Source organism: Aplidium turbinatum, chromosome 7 (genome assembly GCF_918807975.1).
Source record: "Aplidium turbinatum chromosome 7, kaAplTurb1.1, whole genome shotgun sequence".
NCBI lineage: Eukaryota > Metazoa > Chordata > Ascidiacea > Aplousobranchia > Polyclinidae > Aplidium > Aplidium turbinatum.
Window position 1 is genome coordinate 18741672 of NC_137478.1, and position 23493 is coordinate 18765164.

Below are 23493 nucleotides of genomic sequence, written 5' to 3' on the forward strand. Positions count from 1 at the left end.
TTTATTGTCTGGTATGCGACGGTTTGACGTGACGATTTGCAACATAACCACATTTACATTCGGTATCAGCCAATCTGGTTAGGCTACGTTGTCCAATGATGAGGGCATTGGTAATACGATACGACAAAACGTCACATTCTACCTATAACGATCTATGACTTTCATATCGATAAAAGAAGCAATAAATTTGAAGCAGTTACTCTAGCCCTCCTGAGAATCCTTCATTTGCCATTTTACATTTAGACTTGGACCCCCAGTCCATAGGAAGACAATCCTGTAGCAGACATACTAACATAATTAAAGGCTGTAGCACAAAATTAAATGCAGTTGCCACTACGTTTCATAAGCAGAGAAGAAATTAAAAATCATAACTTCTAAGCAAAAACGGCTACGTTCCTATTTGGTGTTTCATACTGCATATTATCTTCATCTTTGTTAGTAGGCCTACTTCTGTTGGTGTTAATTTTTTGCTAGTGATAATTCGGGAACTTTAAATGTAGACAATCCTCGAGTTTCATTCACGATTTCTAATTCAGCGCTTGCTTTGCTTGATGTGCGAGGTTTAGCCACCTTGAAATCTTCTTGATAAGAACCTGAGTCTTCTGAACTGTCAGGTGAAATTTTTGAAGAAGATTTAGAATTTCTATTCTTTAAACGAGATTTCTTAACAGCGACTATACCAGCTACCTTCAACAGTATTCTTGCATAGTTATGAGAAAACCCTGTCCAGTCAGCTTTAGTTGCCGCTTGTACAGCTGCACAAATATTAATGTGTTCCTTTAAATTTTGCAGAAGAGGAATGTTGTCTAATACCATACAATATAAACAATAAACCGCCCATAATCTAGTAGCATCTGTGAAGTCGTGAATAATATCTCCAACAATCATGGGAAGATCTTCTTCAAAACAAAGTCGTTGATTTTCCGCATTGTTTAATGAAATTACAGATAAAGATTTAATTATTGACACTCTCAGTTCATTTTTCAAATAACTTCTGCTGAGTAGGTTTGCAAAGTTAGGAATGTAGGTTCCTGCGCATCTGTTTGCTTGAGGACCTCCAGCAAATGCTAACCGACCTATTTTGTCGATTTCTCTCGCTAACACTGCGGACGACACTAAGTCTTCTTCAAACAGCTCCAAGTTCAAGGCTGCTGTTATGATATCGCGCTTGTACAAGTTTTTTTCGTTATCCAAAAAACGATCATCTATCTCTTCTGGAGATAAAAATTTAAGAACAGTCCCGATCCTGGAAAGTCTCCTGACAAAAGAACTAAACATGTTGCTTGCCACTCCAACCCTGCAACAAATATAAAAAAATCACATACTTTTTGCTAGTTGTCGTTTGCTATGTGAGTTGTTGTAGTTAATTTTTTTGCTGTTAAAGCTGATAAGACTGTATTTCTAGGTATTGATTGCTGTTTGTTCAACAGTTCAAGACGTGGCAAGAGACGAATTTGTAAGTGGTCCTCGAGATTTTGCAATAGTTTATGTCTAAAACGACAAAATTTGTTGCATGATTAATTGGGTTTTCATTATTTATTTATTATTTACAATGCGACTAGGTAGGCCTAAGGCAATAATCTAGTTTGGTTTAACCTTTTCTTTTAAAGGCATACGAAATGAAATTTTCAAACGGGAATTAAGCATTAAAATGCGTAAACTGAACATTCAAGAATACATTTCAAAACGAATTACCGAAAAAAATTTGTTTTCAATGGCACTGGCAAGACCCAAAGTCCAATGTTTCATTTATTTTTATTTTTTTCAAAATGACTAAAAAGTGCAAACACTGCTCGAGAATACGTCACTATCGACAGCAATAGCAAAAGCCAAGTTACCACTTCTGATGTTTCAACATCAGATCTGATGTTTTGAGCAAACTGTTTGATGTTTTGACGTTGAAATCTGTTGTTTTGATGTAAATACATACATAGCCTACAGTTAAATTGCCCGCAGTAACAACTCTTGCGCGATCAACTGATTGCTCGCCTATAGTGACGTAGACTGTACAGTCGCACGCTTTGCTGCTCACGCCTATTCTCGTTTTGAAAGCTCTGACAAAAGCACACGCGGAATGCTGATCAGACCGCAATGGGGCAAAATTTTATTGAAAATCGTTTTATGGTAGCATGTTAAACACAAAGAACGTGTACAACCGCCAAGTCAGGTTTTTCCTTTAATATCCCTTTAAACTGTTTTTTTTTTGGAAGTTAATTGATCAGGGGGGGAAGGGGACGTTTTTAGATCAAATTTAATCAGCTGTTACGTGCGATCTGCTAGTGCTATTTCATCAAAAGTTGCATCGGTGTGTAGGAAAATCATTTGTCTATAAGTTTGAAATATCAATGTTTAAAAATTATATAACTGCAGACAGTGCACACCGTTTCGGCCTTCCGGCCTCATCAGTGCAGTAGGTATGCTGATATGGCCATGGAGATATATGCCTCTATGTGTGTCAATCAATGTGGGGCCTCGCGACGGGCTGCTTTGTATCTTGACCGAACGTGCTGTTTTTATTGTAGAATTTTTATGCTATATGTTATTATCGGTTACTGACCTGTAGTAATCTCTGATTGCGAAGTCTTTATTATGTGACGTATTTCTAGAACATTTTACTCTACGTGCAAATGTGGAAGTTTCTTTAACTTGCTTGTTTAGGTGTAGTGCAACTTGACAGAACAATGAGTTCTTATGATGTAACATTGCGTAACCTTTTCCAAGTTATTAGATCAAACAACCTGCTATAAATAGTGGTGTAATTTGCGTAATTATTATGAGTTGTAGTAGTTGCTAATAGGTGCAGAGATTATTGTTGATTGAGAATTGAAGTAATTGAATACAAGTAGATGAAAGTTGGTGCTGATATAAATTGTGATAGAAATTAGAGTTAGGCCTACATGAGAAGCTGTGAGTGAACTTCGTTAAAGTCCTTCAAGAATTTTAATTATCATTTCACTTGTAGAACTATCCGACCATTTAATTGACTGCTTTTCAGTGATGATGATGATGATGACGTATGAGCAATCTTTTCAGGCTAAATTGGAGGGCAGGAAATCTTCAGCCACTCAGCAGTCTCGTCGTCCAGGACCCTCAGACCATGCGCACCGTGTGGAGGCTGGTGGGTTAGGCAGTGGTGGATGACATGATCTGCGGTCTGTTCCGTGGTACCACACTCGCATTCTGATGAAGGAGCAATGTTCCACTTGTGCATGTCCGAACGAAAGCGGCTGACGCCAGTTCGCAGGCGGTTAAGTCTGACCCACGCAATCCTTGCGAGGGACATCCCTGGTGGACGGGGATCGGCGTCGGGTATGAAGTCACGGAGCGTGGAGGTGTGATTTTGCCACTCCGTGTTCCACATGTGGTACGTCCAGTGTGCCGCACTTGAACCAAGTTCTTCTGCGTTCTTAAGTAGTTGTTGTGCGGCAGGCACAAAGGGGCGTCTTGATTTCAGCCGCTGCTTTATAGGTGGTGGTCGCTTAAATGTTGCATGGAGGAGATGGTCGGGGTCCAAAGCGCGGCAAGCGAGAGAAATCGTGGCTCCTTTACGGCGTAGCTCAGCGGGTTGGATGCCTGCTAGGATGGGTAGGCAGTCCGTTGGAGTGGTACGCAGGCATCCAGTCACAGTACGCAGTGCGTCGTTGATGGCAGTATCAATCTGGTGGGTGTGAGAACTACGACACCAGACCGGCGCGCAGTAGGCTACTCAGCGGTGGAATGAACAAGGGCTAGGGTAGCTGTACGAAGAGTTTTAGCACCAGCTCCCCAGTCGGAACCCGCCAATCGCCTCAAAAGTGCGACGCGTGTAGATAGTTTTTTGCGCAGTGACTTTAAATGCCGGCGGTACGTGAGTGACCTGTCCAGGGTTATGCCGAGGTATGTAGGTTCGGCACAGTATGGCACGCGTTCCTCATCAATGTTGATGTTTATCTCACGCTGTGCTTCCCGGTTGTTACGGCGGAAGGCCGCCGACACTGTCTTTGACTTGCTGAGCTGTAGCTTATATTTCTGGAGGTATGCTGATAGTGTTTGCATGTCTTGGCTGAGGTTCCTCTCCACTGACTGCCAGTTTCCTGCTGAGTGCAGGAGTGCCAGGTCGTCTGCGTAAGCATATTTCCTGGAGATGGTGGGGAACAAGTCGTAGGTGTATATGTTGAACAGGAGAGGAGCCAAGACTGAGCCCCGTGGGACGCCGTTTTTAAGTCGGCGTAGTCTGCTTCGACGACCGCTACCGGTTGTGAGGGTAAAACTGTTCCATCATCATATGGATCATGTGTCTGTCAGAGAGCAGACGGAGTAACTTGCAGGTAAGGCCGCTATGCCATACGGTATCATAGGCAGCCGTGAGATCAACAAACACTGCGCTAGCCTTCTTCTTAGCCGAGAAGCTGTCCTCAATGTCTTGGGTCATAAGTGTGACCTGATTTACGGTTGATCGTCCGTGTCGGAAACCAGCTTGTTCACGGGGGAGCTGCGGATCTATTATTGGTTCGACACGGACGTAGATGAGTCTCTCAAGGATCTTGAAGAGGATGCAGAGCAGTGAGATTGGACGGTAGCTCTTCGAGTCCCCTTGGGGCTTCTTCGGCTTAGGAACTGCAACCACAAGAGCTCTTATCCAGATTCTAGGAATTCTCAGGTGGCGCAAACAGCAGGAAAGGAAATCTTTTAACCAGGACTTTAATGAGGCAGCAGCATGAAGTATCAACTCCGGGCATAGGTGGTCAAGGCCCGGAGCTTTACCTGGCTTTATGTGCTGGAGGGCGGCGGAAAATTCTTCTGGGGTGAACTCACCCGAGATGTTGTCCCCGTCTAGGGTTGTTACCCTCCAGAGGTCCGTCATTTCTTGCAAGACGGATCTGTCTGATTCATGGTCTCTCGATTTGCATTTCCCGTTCCCGACAAGCTGTGAGGCGATAGAATTTGCTGAAACGGGACATTGTTGACGAGAGGCACGCGATCTGCCAGTTATGTTGTTCAGTGTACTCCATGCTATGCGGCTGGAGTGCGTGAAGTCGATTGATTCTACAATTTCTGTCCAGCGCTCCTTCCTCTCTGAGTCCATCCTTGCCAGCAGAGCTGTGGCTGAGCTGTTGGTGTCATTGCCCTGATGGGCGTGGATGAAGTGGAGTAGAGGCTTTCGCACTCCTTATCCCAGCACGGTATGTAGGTCTTTCGTCGGCCGCAGAGGATGGATTGTTTTGCCACTGATGTTATTGCATCTCAAAAGTCCTGGTAGGATTCTTCCACGTTGTTGGTGTGAGGGGATGGGAGATACTGTGTGGCTTCATTGGTGAGGAGGCTATAGTACTCCCAGTTAGCCATTCTGAAGTTCCATCGCTTAACAGGCATGCTCGGGACAGGCATTATGAACGTTGGAGCCGTGATAATCGAGGGTCGATGTAGGGACCTGGGGAACTTCTTTAGCACACGTCTGTCCGGTTGGCAATTATCGGGGTCATCACTTGCGAAAGCCAGATCGGGGTTTGTACCAGTGTTCCAACGTCCGGAGAAGAAGCTCGCTGCACCCTTGGGATCGTGCAGTAGGGTGAGGTTATTATTGGCTGACTATGAAGCCAGGCTTTCTTCGTCGATGTTGGTGGTGTTGTAGCCCCAGTCAACGTGGTGGTAATTAAAATCGCCAGCATAGAGGCTGGGTTGGGGGAACACTGGGATGGCTGTTGGTGTTAAGCGTGAGGGTGGTGGCATATAGACATTGATGATGTGATAGCCTGATATGTCTATGCATAGCCACTCTATCTCCGATTGGGCACTGGACTGGTCTATTGGCGTCCAGCTCAGTTGCTCATGGACAAACGTGGTGAGGCCGTGTTTCCTGCTGATGGTTGCGCCTGCAAGTGTGAAGTTGGGTAATATCAACTTATCCACAGATGTGCAGTGGGTCTCTTAGAAGCGAATAACAAGGGCCTGATGTTTTGTGGCCAGATACTCGATGATGCTGAGCTTGCTGGCCGTAATGCCCTCGGTGTTCAGTTGCAGTACGGTGGGTCGTCGGTACTTTTCGACAGAGGAGCTGCCGCGCCCTGAGAAGGGCGTTTCCCTATCCACCTTCCGCTGAACCTGGGCCTGGTTTGCTCGAGTGTGACAAGCTTCGCTTCGCATATCTTTTTTTCTTGAAGATATGGTACTGACGCGAAGGACCACGAGAAGGTGCTTGTGCTTTTCAGTGATTTCCCATTAAACTACGTCATTAATCCTTTCCAAGTCTCTTTCCTGGAAAGAGATAAAAAGAAACCGTGACAATGTGACATTTTCACATTTGTGGAACCTAAGCTCCAAAAAGGTACTACTGTCAACCTCGCCAAAATGCTCAAACTGCAAGCAGTGAGCTTTGTGCAATGCACAGCAAGGGGCCTCCACAAAAGTGCTCAATCGCGTAAGCAAAGAGGGTCAAACTTCATAGTTCATTTTTTTGCAAAACCACCCAAAAATGACAATTTGGCTTTATGTTGCCGCTGTTGAATTACCGTGCTTATCCGATTTTATGCAAAGGTCTGGAGAATGATCTCGGTCAACCGCACGAAGTGTGTGTGCCCACTGCCCACTCATTGCATTGCTAAAGATTTACGACTTGCCAGCAAATCTTATTGCGTTCATTCTTTCTAAAACAGTTACAACCAGAGTAATACTTTTATACAAATTTGAAAAAAAAACTGCATTTGTGTTTTATATTTTTGTCTTCAACTAATGCTTTCCAAAACTAGTAAGCCAGCTTTTAGTTTCATGGGATCTAACTTCTCACAAGTAACATCTCATTTGAAAAGTTGTTTACATCTTCGTGGTTTGGAGTATGAGTAGTTTTAGTAGAAAGAAGGCAATTGAAAGGCAATTCGTTACGCCTCATCCTGACTCCAGCGCAGCATTAAATATGCCGGAGTGAAAGTCTGGAACTCCTTACCAACGAGCATGCGTAAATCGTCATTATATTCTTTTAAAAAGCAACACAAATATTCACTCATCGCCAAATATTAGCACGACTAATTTTGTGCTACCTTCATGTTACCGATTGGCTACTTTGGCTACTAAATATATTGCTCTGTGCAAGACTATCATCTAACACCTTGTCTCAATTTTCGTTTATGAATTATTCATTTTGTTCTTTATCCTATGTCGCTTATTCGTAGTAATCGTTTAGATTACGTAACTAACTGTTATCGCAATTCTAGATCTTCTGTTAGAATCTGGGGTTTTTGCTTGACTCGAAGACCCATGGTCTCTTCGCAGATTTCCGTTGCTGGGAATTCCTTTTTTATTGCTGTATTTATTGTACTATATTTACCTACAACGAAATAAATCGATCAATCGATCAATCAATCAATCAATCAATCAATCAATCAATCAATCAATCAATCAATCAATCAATCAATTAATTGAAAAATTAAGTGTTAAAATTACCTGAGATTTCTAATTTTAAATTAGCTGCTTTTAGATTGGTTTTTTAAGAATGATTTATTAAGAATCTTTTAGAATGATGGCTTTTGTCAAGTCGCATCAAAAATATCATTCAGGCTACATCGTAAGTTACTTGGCTTACCGGTGTTTATAAACATGCCACATGTATTACATCCACTAAAATACAGCATTTACATTAACTAAGCTAAGTTCAAAAAGGAAATCTGAAAAAATCAACAGTCAAAAAATCAGTCGTTTTACATTGATTCAACGTTTACAAATGTTTGCAAACAAAATAGTGGTAAACCATCAAGAATTTGGACTAATGATATTGAAGACTGGTCAGGACTTAATTCCAAAACTGCAGTAGAAAAATCTCACAACAGAAAGACTTGGCGCCTCATTGCCTCCAACCCTCTGCGAGAGGCTTCTTCATTAAAACAACGCGGCCACGACTACACAAAAATTATGAGTTATAAGCCGACTACATTGAAATGATGAAGTATTTTCTTGCGATTTTTTGTGATGAGGTTTTGCAGCATCTGAGAAGTAAAAAATAGTGATGATAAAAAATTTCATATGATCGTAGCTTGTAAACGTTTTACAAGAAAATTGTTGAGGGAGCTTTACTATTAGACGTAAAACAATTGTAAAAGAAAATTGTCGGTTTACGTATTTACAATGTCTATTATGTTGTAATCGAGTTACAAATTACCTTTACTGTTTATCTTGTGGTTGCCGGCCAGTTTAGAGCAGCATGCAAACTGTGCGTTTATGGCATGCACAATTGCGCATCACGTTATGGTTCCGCAAATTTCACACAAGGTCTTTGTCTTCATAGTGATATTTTTTGTGCCTTTGTTGTGCTGCACAGTGACTTCAAGTCACTGTGCAGCACCATCAACATCGCTTTTTTGACCCAATCTTCATGGAAAATCTTTTGACTGATGCATCATTTCAAGTAGGCCTAGTGTCTTCCCCTGAACTGTTACACAAACTGCACAGAACCCAGTTGACTTTGTATCTTACTAATGTATGTTTGAAATTATGGTGCACGGTCGATTGGTCGACAGACATTTGGTCGACAGGACAATTGGTCGACAAGACAGTTGGTCGACAGGACGTTAGGTCGACAACGATTCATTTTAGGGTTAGGGTTAGAGTTAGAGTTAGGTTAGGGTTAAGGTTAGTTAACTAACCCTAACCCTAAAATGAATCGTTCTGTCGACGTAACGTCCTGTCGACCAACTGTCTTGTCGACCAATTGTCTGTCGACCAATTGTCCTGTCGACCAACTGACCGGGTACCAAATAAACAATGCAGATAAAGCTAAATCTAAGTGACAAACAATTCCAATATTTTCATTTATCTTTGAAAAATGCTGCCTAAACTCATCAATAGAAAATGTTGCAAACAACGACAGAGATCCCGAAAGCATAATTTGCTCAACTTTAGCATGAATTTATTCATACACCTACTAATCTGTCCCAATTTTTAGTGCAATCGGATAGTTCATAAATGGCGGATCTTTACAATAGCCAGCCTTTTGTACATTGGTGCAACTTCTTCAGATATTGAATCAATGATATAGAACGCTGGTTTGTTGTTTGTCTTACGTGACGCCTAAAATTATCATTTTTATTTTGCGCCCATTGCAACAACATACAGTTCACGGCTAAACAAACATGCAGGACATTCAGGGATATCTAAAGAAGGGGATGTGAATTGTGAAGGCTCACAGCGATTGCCTTATTTTTATGACACTACCAGGGCGGTAGTTTGTAGCGGGTGAAACATGCCGTTTTTTTCAAAATTGCAGAGTTTTGTAGTGCAGCTGGTACAGTGAGCTACCAAAGACAGTTAGTAAACATTACATAGAGCATATTTAAAGAATAATTGTTTGGAAAGACAAGTTGAAAAGTTACCAGTAACCTGTTTTTCTTAACAAATCCTTTGCAGTAGGCTAGATGTAAAGCAACTATATGGGTAGTTGAATTAACAAGTAACCATGAGCATCCAGGCCTGATGCTAATAGCGCAATGCAGGTTATTATAACAAGATTTATTAAACTACTATCGGTACCAATTGTTATTTTACAGTAAACAGAGATCATTTACGATAAACAAAAGCCCTTCTATTGTCTCTCAGACGTATTAAAAGCCTTTGTATCTCCTTCTTTATATATCCCTGAGGACATTACAAGTCGGGTAGATCAGAGGTTCTCAACCTTTTGAAATTCAAGGACCACTTAAAAAATTGTGTCTCAGTCACTGACCACTACTCAACTTCCTCCTCCCCTTGTAACGAACAAATGTCACTTATTGCTTGCTAAGTCATAAACAGTAGTTAGCGTTAGAAAGAATGCTACATTTAGTGCGAGCCTTGAGCTTGCACATTTGAGCACAGCATATCCAAACGAGGTGTAATACTTGCAAGACTCAATCGAAGTTCATCTTCGACTTCAAGTCGAGAACAATACTTTGTTTTTATTGTAACCAGTGCAGAAAAATCCACATTTACAAAGATAAGATGTCTCAAAAGGTAAAATTATTTTCAAAGCTTTCTGAGACAGTTGTGCATACTCGTGTGAAGCTTGTATCCAAAATTTTATCAAGCTCACTCTCAGATGGATGCAACATATTCAAAGTAGTGTCCCTGGTCAGTTCACGGACTGGAAACCCATGAAAAACTCTGAACGTTCAAATCTCCAAAGTAGAAGTTAAATTGATCTTGCAGTGACTGAGTATGGTCAGAAATAAAATTCATCAACAGTTACTTGTTTATTGATTTCAGCATTTTCTGGTTTCTCAGTGAATTCGTACAATTGATCAAACATGTCAAATTTACCCTGCAATAATCTTGTCTTCCAAAAATAAAGTTTTTTTGTAAAATCAGACACTTTATCACTGAGAGTAGTTAAATTTGTCTGCTTTCCTTGCAGCGATGAATTAAGTTTATTCAGTTGTTCAAAAATGCCAGCCAACTACACCAGAACAGCAACCCAAAAGCTATCGTTGAAGTGAGCAACAAGCTTGGATTTTTCATCCAAGAAACTCTCTCACAGCATCACGTAACTCAAACAGTCTGTTAAAAACTTTCCCCCTTGATAACCAGAGAACATGAGTAGGGGAAGGCGGGGCAAGTTGAGCAGTTTTTTTTTAAATCTAATTTTTTTTACTTCACTAACTTTTTCGAAGACTATCAAGTATTGCATTTCAAAAACATGCTAATAAGCCAAGTTTTAAGACAAAAACTGATTGGTTTTATTTATTATTTTGCACTGTATTCACGTTTAAATAACGATTGCACAACTGGCCTCGGATTTTTTTTCGGGGCAAGTTGTGCAGCACCATGGGGCAAGTTGTGCAGCACCATGGGGCAAGCTGTGTAGCACCATGGGGTAAGTTGAGCAACACTAGGAGCAGGTTGAGCAACATATTACAGCCAAAAAAAGTACAGACATATTAACAAATCAGCTATTTTTACATTCATTCACTATCTCTAGACTTCGAAACTATGTAAAAATGGCTAATAGGCTACAACATTTGTAAATTAACAAAGGCGGTTTACAGGAACAGTTGCACAACTTGCCTCGCCATCAATTGCACAACTTGCCCCATTCACACTTTTTTTTAAAGAACAAAAAATTTCAAGAAAACTAACAAATGCACAAAAAAATTTTACCTGCGAAAATAGCCTACATCATATGTTTACTGACCCCTACTGCTAAAAAAAGTTTGAATATAGTTCTACTGTGCGTTCAAAAAAATCGAAATTTCGTTTGCATCCAAATTTAGATGCTAAGACCTAAACACCTTATATAGACCGGGAGCCAGGTCGATTTATTTGACTGTCTGGGTCAGTAAGGTTTGACAAGTGTTTCTAGACTAAAATTTTGTGTAGATTTCAAAAATAAACCTCTTACTTGCACTAGCCTGACCGTTTTTGTTATATTAAGCATTTTTTGAGATGATACCTGTCAATATCGCTATAACCGTTAGGGTGCACCATTTGCCCCCGACCTTTAGCAAAAAGCCTGAACTTTTTTTTGCTGATGAAGTTATCTTAGAAAACAACTTTTGCACAGTTTCATTTTGATTGGACAAAGTTTAACCCCCCCCCACCCGGCCATTTTCTAAGGGGACTAACAGCATTTCTTCACATTATCGCCAGTAGATGGAGCTGATTACAAGATGCAACTGCATATTTACTTTGGAAACATACCCCTCTTCATTGTGCATAATTTAAAAACAATTTATCTGAATTTTGGCCAATGGGAAGCAGAAATATGGGCAGTTTTGTACTCTCTCTTAGCGCAATACTGCCTCTAGTGGCCAAAACATAACAACAATTATCTCCTTAAATGTTCATCCAATTGAAGCAAAAGTGGTGTCTAACCCCCCATTTTCAAGGGTGGTGGGTTCATTTTTGCTGCTAGTTTTAAAGATTCTAGCCACTAGGTGGCAGAAAACCTGCTTTTCATAAGTTTAAGCTAACGTAACCGCTTGGACTTGACTTCAAATATGCAGTTTCAACAAATGCAACTCATTGAGATGTATATCATTGAAAACAAACAAAGAAAGAACAGTGCAACATCTATTGTAATTGTGATAGATATTGTACAGCAATAACCTTACACGAATTTCACATCATAAAAGTCACACAGGTAAAGAAACAGTAAGCTCGCAATTAGATTTTCAGATACCATGACGCTGAATCTATTTTCCTATTTCTGTGGTTTGGTAATTTTTTTCGGGAATTCTCTACTATATTTGTAAAATGTTTTGGTATCGTTCTTCCTTGAGAGCAGTCCCATGAAAATCCTGGACCAGTTTGACTCCTCGCTCTGCTGTGTCATTAACCACACTGATGTTATTCACAATTGATTTTGCAATTTTCTAAGTCTCATTGTCATCCCAGCTTTCGATAGGTTCACTTAAGAATGCTGAGTCAATTTTCAAGATTTTAAAAAATGACCAAGAGTCTTCTCCAATATAGTCCTGAAGATCCCTGGATGTGTCTGCTGGGAGTTCAGGGAAACAAGGTTTTCCAAATTCAGAGTCAAACCTTTTTGTGCACACACCGTCATTTTTCACTAAGATTATTTTTTGTGCTATCAGTTCTTTGGTTGAAGTTTTCACACTCTGACTCAAAAAAGTCAACGGTACAAGCTCTTCTGTCAGATACCACATATGTTTTCCAAAACTTTTCAGAGCTACACCCGCAATGGCACCATCAATTGCATGATAATTAAGGAAGCAGTGAATGAACAGTTGGTCATTTTTTGGAGCAGTTTCAGGAACAGTTAGCCACCACGGGATATAACAAAATACTACAAATTTCACAAAGCGGCGAAGTTTCAACAATTTTCTTCTGCTGCTTCTGCTGTGTTGCATGCAGTCATCGATACAGCAGATGGTGATATGTCAAAAGTAAACTTAAGTTACACTACCACTGAGAGATATTGGGTTGAATCAGTTCAAACAATCTCTGAAAAGATTGCAGGAAATTGGAAACCTCCATCAGTTGCCAACATCCATTGGGATGGTAAGCTTATGGATACATTAGAAGGGAATGAGAAAGTAGAAAGACTGCCAATCTTTTTGTCAGGGGTTGGAGGTACGAAGTTGCTAGGGGTACCAGCTATCCCACACAAATCTTCTGACCCCGTAGGTGAGCCCATTACAAAAGCATCCAATGAGCTCATAAAGGTATGGGACTGTAAAAGCAGCTTGTCCGGAATGGTGTTTGACACCACTAGCTCTAACACTGGAGCTAAAACAGCTGCATGTGTGGCTTTGCAAAAGATTATTTCAAAACCTTTGCTTTGGTATGCATGTCGTCACCATATTGGTGAGATTGTGTTGACCCATGTTTGAGACACTTTACAAATTTAACCATCAAAGAGTCCTGAAATTATTACTTTCCAAAGGTTTAAGAAATGTTTCTCTGCCATTCCAGTAGCAGACAAAAACTTTGACTTTTTTGATATTTCACATGAATTAGCTGAAAAAGGAGAAGAAATTGTTGAAATATGTAACAGACTTCTTAAACACCCAGTTAGCAGAGGAGACTATACAAGGAGTTGATTCTATTAACTCTTCTTTACCTTGGTGATGATAACACAAGAAAACTTTCAAATCATTCAACAGACCTGGTGCTTGGCACAAAGCGCGGTGAATGTCTAAGTTTTTATACGCTATAAAGCTTGACTTATTGGGATCCAAAATATGTGATAATATGAAAGGTAAGTGACCTTCAACATTAAGGAATTGTGCATTTTTGCTTCTAGGTCATATTTACCATGCTGAAGAGACCCGAAAGGTCGAAACAGCACTGTCCAGTGTCCATGGTTAATTAAGAAATTGTTTAATAGATAAACAACACCAAACGAACATTAAATCAACACAGACAAGAAATTGTAACAATCTTACCCTTTATGCAAATTTATTTGTGTATTAGACTAACGTTTGATACGGTAGCCTACTGCAAGCATATTCTTATGAATAAATGATGTTATTGTTCAGAAAAAACCTTTGGAAGAGGTCATTATTGAAACTTCGCCGCTTTGTGAAGTTTGTTGTATTTTGTTATATCCCGTGGTGGCTAACTGCTCCTGAACCATCAACTGCTCCAAAAAATGACCAACTGTTCATTCACTCCTTCCTTAATTATCATGCAATTGATGGTGCCATTGCGGGTGTAGCCCTGAAAAGTTTTGGAAAACATATGTGGTATCTAGAAGAAGAGCTTGTACCGTTGACTTTTTTGAGTCAGAGTGTGAAAACTTCAACCAAAGAACTGATAGCACAAAAAATAATCTTAGTTAAAAATGACGGTGTGTGCACAAATAGGTTTGACTCTGAATTTGGAAAACCTTGTTTCCCTGAACTCCCAGCAGACATATCCAGGCATCTCCAGGACTATATTGGAGAAGACTCTTGGTCATTTTTTAAAATCTTGAAAATTGACTCAGCATTTTTAAGTAAACCTATCGAAAGCTGGGATGACAATGAGACTTAGAAAATTGCAAAAACAGTTGTGAATAACATCAGTGTGGTTAATGACACAGCAGAGCGAGGAGTCAAACTGGTCCAGGATTTTCATGGGACTGCTCTCAAGGAAAACGATACCAAAACATTTTACAAATATAGTAGAGAATTCCCGAAAAAAATTACCAAACCAAAGAAATAGAAAAATAGATTCAGCGTCATGGTATCTGAAAATCTAATTGCGAGCTTATTGTTTCTTTACCTGTGTGACTTTTATGATGTGAAATTCGTGTAAGGTTATTGCTGTACAATATCTATCACAATTACAATAGATGTTGCACTGTTCTTTCTTTGTTTGTTTTCAATGATATACATCTCAATGAGTTGCATTTGTTGAAACTGCATATTTGAAGTCAAGTCCAAGCGGTTACGTTAGCTTAAACTTATGAAAAGCAGGTTTTCTGCCACCTAGTGGCTAGAATCTTTAAAACTAGCAGCAAAAATGAACTCACCACCCTTGAAAATGGGGGGTTAGACACCACTTTTGCTTCAATTGGATGAACATTTAAGGAGATAATTGTTGTTATGTTTTGGCCACTAGAGGCAGTATTGCGCTAAGAGAGAGTACAAAACTGCCCATATTTCTGCTTCACATTGGCCAATTCAAATAATTTTTTTTTAAATTATGCAGAATGAAGAGGGGTATGTTTTCAAAGTAAATATGCAGTTGCATCTTGTAATCAGCTCCATCTACTGGCGATAATGTGAAGAAAATGCTGTTAGTCCCCTTAGAAAATGGCCGGGTGGGGGGTTAAACTTTGTCCAATCAAAATGAAACTGTGCAAAAGTTGTTTTCTAAGATAACCTCATCAGCAAAAAAGTTCAGGCTTTTTGCTAAAGGTCGGGGGGCAAATGGTGCACCCTAACGGTTATAGCGATATTGACAGGTATCATCTCGGAAAATGCTTAATATAACAAAAACGGTCAGGCTAGTGCAAGTAAGAGGTTTATTTTTGAAATCTACACAAAATTTTAGTCTAGAAACACTTGTCAAACCTTACTGACCCAGACAGTCAAATAAATTGATTTGGCTCCGCTCTAATATCGTTATCAAGCCTAACCTGCCCAAAAAACTGATAACTGCGATTCACGTGCTTCAAAGGCATTATAGGTAAAATATAATAATGACGTTAAAGATTCATTACACTCTTTATTTCCTTTCAAACGGGGACTTGCACAACTTGCCCCGTTGCACAACTTGCCCCGTCTTCGCCTATGCATCAGTAGCTGTTCATGTTTAAGATCCATACTCGAACATAATGAAGCAAAGAGACGACAATTTAGTGGATGAGCTTTGATAAAATTAACAACTTTTATGCAAAGTATTAAAAAACAGCGATTTCAGACTTTGCTCGCGGACCACCAGGCAAATGCCCGCGGACCACTAGCGGTCCGCGGACCACAGGTTGAGAACCGCTGGGGTAGATGAAGCAACGAATAGACATGTAGTCATCAAGTCAGCTGCTCCTTGTAAGTGAAACCTTTCCTGTTTTTTGTTTTTGCAAAACCGCCATTTCTCCAGTTTCTTTCAAAAGCATTTGTGGTGATATATTTCCTCCATTGCAAGTTTTGTCAAAACACGAATGAGAGAATTTCCATAGAACGTTTGTTTAGAAACTAGGTTTTTTATGTCTTTACCTAAGGGAAGATTTCAACTGTTTTGAATAGTTTGTGGCCTACATACTATTTCGATTCTGGATTGCTGTTCTTCGTAGAGCTGATAATGCAAAAAAATTTGTTATTATCGCTTCCAATAAAGAACCTTGTGTTCACTGGCTTTTAAGTTATATTGTAGCACAAGAAATAATACGCTTTGTGTTATTGAGGTTAAACCAAACAATGGAAAACTAAACGTTGCGCCTCTCTCCTTGCGCATATTGATGCACGAAGTAATTATGAGGTGATGGCTTGCAAGCGCAATGTAATCCATTTCACGCTTTGCTGGAAATTAGCTAGAAACAGCAAAAATTCACCAAAATCTTGAATTTACAAAAAGAAAACTACCATAAGTTTTAGTAATTTAGTATCAATTTTAATAGGCTATCATCATATCCGTCTTGCGAAGTGCATGGCATTACTGTGCTCGTGATCAAAGAAAATACAAGAGTGGGACTAGATCTGGTCCCCCTTTGAGGAGCAAACTGTTAAATATTTTTTACTAAATTCAATCGCTACATTGAATGTTGTACTGAATTGCAATGTTCTCTTAAGTGTAGGCCTACTACTTAGCACTTAATAGCTGTGTATGGTGCTTAGCCTACTACGGTACCATACATAATGCATAATTGGCTAATCACCTCTTATAGCACGTCAAGAAACTATCAGCGATTGAATTCGTCCAAAAATATCAAAGCATAGAGGTGGTGTGGCAACAGCCGAGCAAGTATCTGCAGTGAATTGGGTTAGTGAACACCACGCAAAATCTGGATCACTGGACAAAAATTACTTCCATGTCTTTTTTAAAGCATGGACCATGTTTACTGCCAATCTTGATGCTTATTTTATCAAGAAAATGCATCTCCAAGGACTTTTAACACAATTTCGAATGCAAAACCCATTGGAGTACAATAAGACTGGTGACAGATAACACAATTTCGAATGCAAAACCCATTGGAGTACAATAAGACTGGTGACAGATAGCCTATCCCAGCAAATTTGAGGTCATAAAAGCTCCTCATATCTTGCGGAGGCGTGTCTTATGAGCTATAAGTAGGCCTAGTGGAGAAACAGTAAAACAATCAGCAGTGTTATAGCGTGACCATTTCTAATCAGCGAACTTTAGTTTACTTGTAAAAGCCCTTGGTGCGGTTCAATTAAGACAGCTCCACTGTTTCTGTTTCTAAATAGCCTACAAGTGGACTTATGCTTAAAGTTTACTGAAAAAGTGAAGATCTAAAAAATGGTTACGCTACGCCACTGAAAACAATTATGCTTCAAGAAGCATTGCTCGAGTCTTTTTACTGAAAAATGTAGAGTAGGTCCACAGAAAAAAACGGGGTGCTATATTGGTGGTTTGCACCACCACCCCAACAGACGAAGTTACGGACCTGGCATGAATAGAAATAGCATGTAAACATGAATAAGTTTTTCAAATCTCTATAAACCCATTTGCAGTAGGCTACTGGTACTAAAAAAGAGTAAAAATTGTTTTCTATGAGCCAGAAAAGGAGCAAATGAGCGTTCTTCATTCAGCAATTCAAGCAACTATTTTTGTAGGCCACTTTAAAACATTATCTGTAGGTCTATTAGCCTAATCTTAAGTTGAAATGTGGTTTATGTTAGTTTGACAAATCGAATTCTGTATGGCCAACTCATTGGCAAAAAAAAACAAACACCATAGTAGGCTAAATCTGGTAGGCTAGTTCTGGCAAGAATGAATAGACTGCCACAAACTTCACATTTATAAATAAGTTGAGCACTTAGCCACGATTGTAGCTTTCGTTAAGCATTTCGGGAGTTTTTTCGACTGTTACTATCCTAAAACCAACCAATGGTTACTCGAAGTTTTTAAAAAATATCTATAGGGCGACATGGCCCGTTGCCTTACAATGCGTAGGCTACGCCACTGCACTGAAGCCTACATAAATGGTTCGGCCAAAATCTTTTGTTATTTTATTCTAATTATGCCTGATAGAATTAACGGGTAAAATATATTATGCCAAACACAAACAAGCCTATGAATACTGCAAAACCATTAGCATCTCAATTCGACCTTGTATGCAGAGTTTCATCAAAATTTATAACCTACTTCCCAGGCAAACCATTAACAACGCATTTGCTCCGCTTACGCGTAGGCTATTCAGCTTGGAGCTGTTGATATAATTGTTTACGCAAGGAGCTGTTTATTCATTGACAATATGGTGACATTCACTACGGCAAGACCAAACTGGCCCAGGACATTCCAAGGCAACATAGACAAGCGCAGGAGCAAGAGGTGCAGGAGTTGCAACCGCACCCCTAAGCTATTCAATTAGTCAAAAATGTAGCAAAATTTCATAAAATTTGGGCAAAAACTTTTAGCAAAAATTTCATTAAGATTGAACTTATTTTGTTTGCTAAACATGTTTTGCAAATGATATAAAAATTTAAAATGCCAGATTGCATGTTTTACAGGAGTGTTTCAATACTGTTTTAAAGGTCCCATTGGGTTTTCGATTGGTGACGTATGGATGGAACCCTTGAAACAATTGACAGCTTTTTAAAAACATTTTGTCATACACTATTAAAATAAAAAAAATTGAAGATTAACTAGTTGTGGAGGTAGGTTACTCTCACAACAATGTAGAAAAAAAAGTCCTTTTAATATAATTTGTAGACATATAAGCCAATTAACAAAAACCGTTCCATGGGTCCCACTACTTTCCCTACGCAAATGTCAAATAAAGTGCAACCCAGATCCTAAACTATTTAATTACTTGAAAATTTGGAAAAATTTAATAAAAAATTGGGCAAAAACTTTAAGATTGAACTTCTTTTTGATGTTTTGCGCCAGACTATTGGGAGCAGTGTAGAATTTTTTGTCTAGGCGGTCTATGCTTTGTCGTAAAAAGTATTTGGGCGCATTTAATTAGTCATTTGCAAAAGTATCGGACCACTCCTACAAACTTGCCAGTCTGGTAACCTTTGCTAGTTATCACATCATAATTAGTTTATTATTGCATCATGTTTTCGTGTCAAGCTTTTATTGTCTTAGCCAGGGATACCTAAACATTCAGGGATGCGAAACTACAAATACGAGGCGCCAACTGAAGGTACGACGTTGTCGCGATAAAAGTCATTGCTTTTCTAAGCTATTTGCAAAGCTTTACAAAGCCTGCAGTTACCATATAAGCACAATGATGATTAACGTTTTGCAATATACAAGTGACTGACATCTTCTCTGTTTTATTTCCAACGTTTCGCATGTGTAAACGACTTGCATCTTCAGTTACGTTGTTAAAAAACAATTGCAAAATCAAGAAATATGTAAAGTTCTATGATAAAATAACGCCAGCACATTAAATACAACGCATATCGACCAAATAAATTAGGTATTTCTAACGTTATGCAAATGCAAACGACCTGCATCTTCACTGCTACTATTTCCAACGTTGTGCAAATGTAAACGATTTCTATCTTTTCAATTACTTTGTCAAAATTAATTGCAAACAACAAGGAATAAGTAGGAGCTTGCTAGTGTAATGTTACACAGACTTCGACAACTACAACATGACTCCGACACTCAGTCGATTGAACTTATAATTATAATAACGTAATAAATGTCAGAATGTAAAAAGAATGGTGCAACACTGTCAAGGAAGCCTATTTATAGGCCACCAATTATGACGTCATGAAAAGCGCGCAAAGTAAAATGCGAGACACTGGTAAGGGCGAATTCCCACACACAATTATGAGTGCAACGGTGCAGTTCCAATACATTACATCCCCCTTTGTCTGAAGAAAGAAAGGAACTATCTAACGATACACAAACAGATTAAAATTATGGAGGGGAGTACACTATTAACTGCAGATGCAATAACGATGTCACGTTTACTACACAATTTTCCAGTGACTCAAAGTGAACAGCAAGCATTAAACTTATAGTTCGTATACTCTCGTTGTGCAAACTCCGACAACAGCACAAGTCTACATAGTATGCATGATGCACAACACGAAATCTCCACGTATCACTATACAAAACGATTCAAGTTACACAAACACCATATCTATCAGGCGGTTTCACTATCCGGCCAGAACGGGTAGTACACGGTGCTGGCATATTATTTTTACATGGCACATTGGGCTCGTCGTTAAAATCATCTACAGCAACGTTTTCGTTAGCAAAAAGTTTTCAACAGCATTCAGCAATAACGTTTTCATCAGCAGCAACGCTTTTATCAGCAATAATGTTTTCATCAGCAGCAACGCTTTCATCAGCAATAGTGTTTTCATCAGCAGCAACAAGTAGCTGCATTTTTCTAGATTTGACTGCGGGTATAATGGCCTAGACGTTCGGTGATTAGTTATCCTACTATCACAAAAATTCGCAAATTCGAACGTTAACTCGACCATCTGCCTCCACTTTTTAAAATTATCTGCAACATTTCCTTGTTGGAAATTCATCTCTGATTTTGTTGCTTGCATGTAATCCATCTCTGACACCATGTAATGTTGCACAGACTTCGACAACTACAACATGACTCCGACACTAAGTTGATTGAACTTATAATTGTAATAATGTAATAAATGTCAGAATGTAAAAAGAAATAGCACAACACTGTCAAAGAAGCCTAAAGGCGACCATTTATGACGTCATGAAAAGGGATCCACGTCTTTTAGGCGCAGACAGTTAGGCGCCTGTTAAATAGGCGCACACACTGTGGCGTCTGGATATTTAGGTGTGGAGCACTGTGGCGCCCGTTCATTTACGTGCTATTCCTAGTAAAGTTTGCAGATTGTATCAGCTTGGCATGTAGGGCAATGCTTTTCACATAAAATGTTACATTGGTCAGAAACATATGTTGTTTTGTTAATGCGCGTGTGGAGATGAGGTGCGAGACAACGCTCTACTACTCTTGGTATTAGCACATCTCCACAGGACATTTGCAATGCATCCTGAACACAGGTTGCAGCCAGATGGAACTTTACTTAATCTGTTATCTTTCGCAATTACTTTTACTCGGGATGGATTGGTCGACTGGTCGCATTGCGAGTAGGCTACGTATGAGACAACGCTTTACAACATGAATAGTAATACATTTCTATAGAGCATTATGAACGCTGCCTACAAGTTGCAAGCATAATGGTGCGACTTTGCACGTTATTAAACCTAGTCGGGGTTTTGATGAAAAACTAAGTTAGGCTACTCTTCACTCAAGCCTACCACCCGCTTGAATATAGACTACGGTATATTTTTTACTGATGTTTAGTGTAACGGTAGTTATTATTTGACTCACTAAAAGTGAACTCAGTTATGTTCGCAAACTTGAATAATTTATTGATAAAGCTTTCGCCGACGCAAACCTGGACTAACAACAAATAAGTGCCGAACACGCGCATTAAAAAACACTATGTTTTTCTGTTCAATAGGCTACAACATTTTGTGTGAAAAGCATTGCCCTACATGCCAAGCTGATACAATCTGCAGACTTTACTAGGAATAGCACCTAAATGAACGGGCGCCACAGTGCTCCGCACCTAAATATCCAGACGCCACAGTGTGCGCGCCTATTTGACTGGCCCCTAACTGTCTGCGCCTAAAAGACTTGCTCCCATGAAAAGCGCGTAAAGCAAAACGCAAGACACTGGTAAGGGCGAATTCCCACACAAAATTAAGAGTGCAACGGTGCGGTTCCAATACATTACAACTAGTACCAGTAAAATAACCATAGACGTAGCAGGGGGGCTAAAGGGTCCGTGGCTTTCCTAAATTTTTAATTAATTTAAGTCATGATGCAGTTTTTGTACCACTGCCACTGCTAAGTTTTCGTACTTTCCGGGCCGTTTTCTCTGGTTCCTCAGGTCCAGGTGCATTAAAACGTTTCAACTCATTTTTAGCAAAACAATTAAATGCTGTTTGAAGAATGAGTTCAAAATTTGAGTGGCCTGCAGAACACATCTGTTTGAATGCACCTCTGTAAACGTTCGACGCCCCCACTATCTTTTTCAGGGCTCGTGTAAACATGGAGCGCTGGTTTGGTGCAGTCCACAACTTCTCTTTTGCATTATAATCAGATATCACTGCACTGTAATAGTGAACAGCCAATGTTGTTGCAGAAAAACAAAATTCTGTTGGGACAGACAGACCACCTCGATTGGCAATTTCAAACAATTTCACATGCTCTTCAGATTCACATGTTGGGGCTGGGCAGTCATCACTTTTTACCAACAGAACTTTACAGGGCGAACACCGTCGTCTTCGGGATATACTTCTTGCAATGTAGCCGCTCACAAAATATGCCACATTTGCATCTGTCTCCGACAAATCATCAAGTGTTACCTTTGAGAAAAACCTCTCGAGCCAAGAAACAATGGAGCTGTCTGCATTAATAAGCTTTCCGCTTCCCAGAGAAATAGAGTCAAGCGAACATAATTTAGATGCAGCCAGTATGCCATGTTGTTGAGGCAAACTCAACTTGCGTATTTTCTTTTCTGCCTCAAGCAGTTGCTTTATGGACATAAAAAAGTTTCCTCCACTAACCTGGCGGTATCACCCGAAACGGCCTTCGATTGGATCAGAGGTAAATTTTCCCGGTAACACATACTTCAATCCAATCTTGTCGTGCAAGTATTGAGCAAGTTCAGGCATTGCAGACATGGTTTGAATGCATGCTAGGAATGTTTGGTCTGTAAGCCCAGAAGTGCCGGATTGTTGCCATTTCACTAAAATATCCTTTGCTGACTTAAGAAAACGTAAATTTGTAGGTTTTTCTTCTTCCGTTGAAGTGAACTTCATTGGCATGCACATCTCATCATTTTTTGTCATGCCTGAAATATATAAAAGCTGTTAAAAATAGTGAAGGCTGGTTAGAGTTCTAAAGTAAAGGTTCCCTGTATACCAAGTGCAAGGCCGTGTGCACTTTTGCATCTTTTAGTCTCAAAATTCAAAACATAATCAGATTGATTTTTCAATGAGCTTCTAAACTTACTCTGTAAGTAACAACTAGGTCATTTGTACACAAAAATAATAAAATTCTAGGAAAAAATCCAAATGTTTTACTTCAATTGCAAAAAATCTTTGTGCAGCTTTCTAAAAAGTTGTGCATAAACTGTACAGAAAATATGCCCAGAGAAAACTAATAACCTGTGCCGATGTGCCGTAACGACTGGCTATATTTAAAAATATTAATCACACTTGGAAAATATACCTTTGAATTTGAATGGTGTTTTGACAGACATCACCTTCCAAACATTGCAGATGAATTGGAGAAATTTGGCAGTTTCCTTAAAGCCCGGATTGGTGTCAGCATAGCCTACATAAGAAGTCCATTTACGGTGGATTCACTAAACACACCTGCAAGTGAAAAACCAAAATTATATATATATATAT

The 23493-nt window shown here is 39.5% G+C and overlaps 1 protein-coding gene across 2 annotated transcripts in view; it reads right to left on the reverse strand.

Annotated features, from left to right (window-relative positions):
- Positions 1-23493, reverse strand: part of LOC145773983 (armadillo-like helical domain-containing protein 2) — a 29491-nt gene continuing 5998 nt past the window's right edge. The window contains exons 1-2 of one of the 2 annotated variants that reach the window (XM_082585111.1): positions 2558-2634; positions 1-1297 (exon numbers count right to left, since the gene is read on the reverse strand). In XM_082585111.1, the coding sequence (XP_082441237.1) occupies positions 460-1278 (819 nt within the window). In that variant the 5' untranslated portion in view covers positions 1279-1297; positions 2558-2634 and the 3' untranslated portion in view covers positions 1-459. Of the gene's footprint in view, positions 1298-2557; positions 2635-23493 lie in introns of those variants that run through there. The other variant, XM_082585110.1, reaches the window with a different exon arrangement.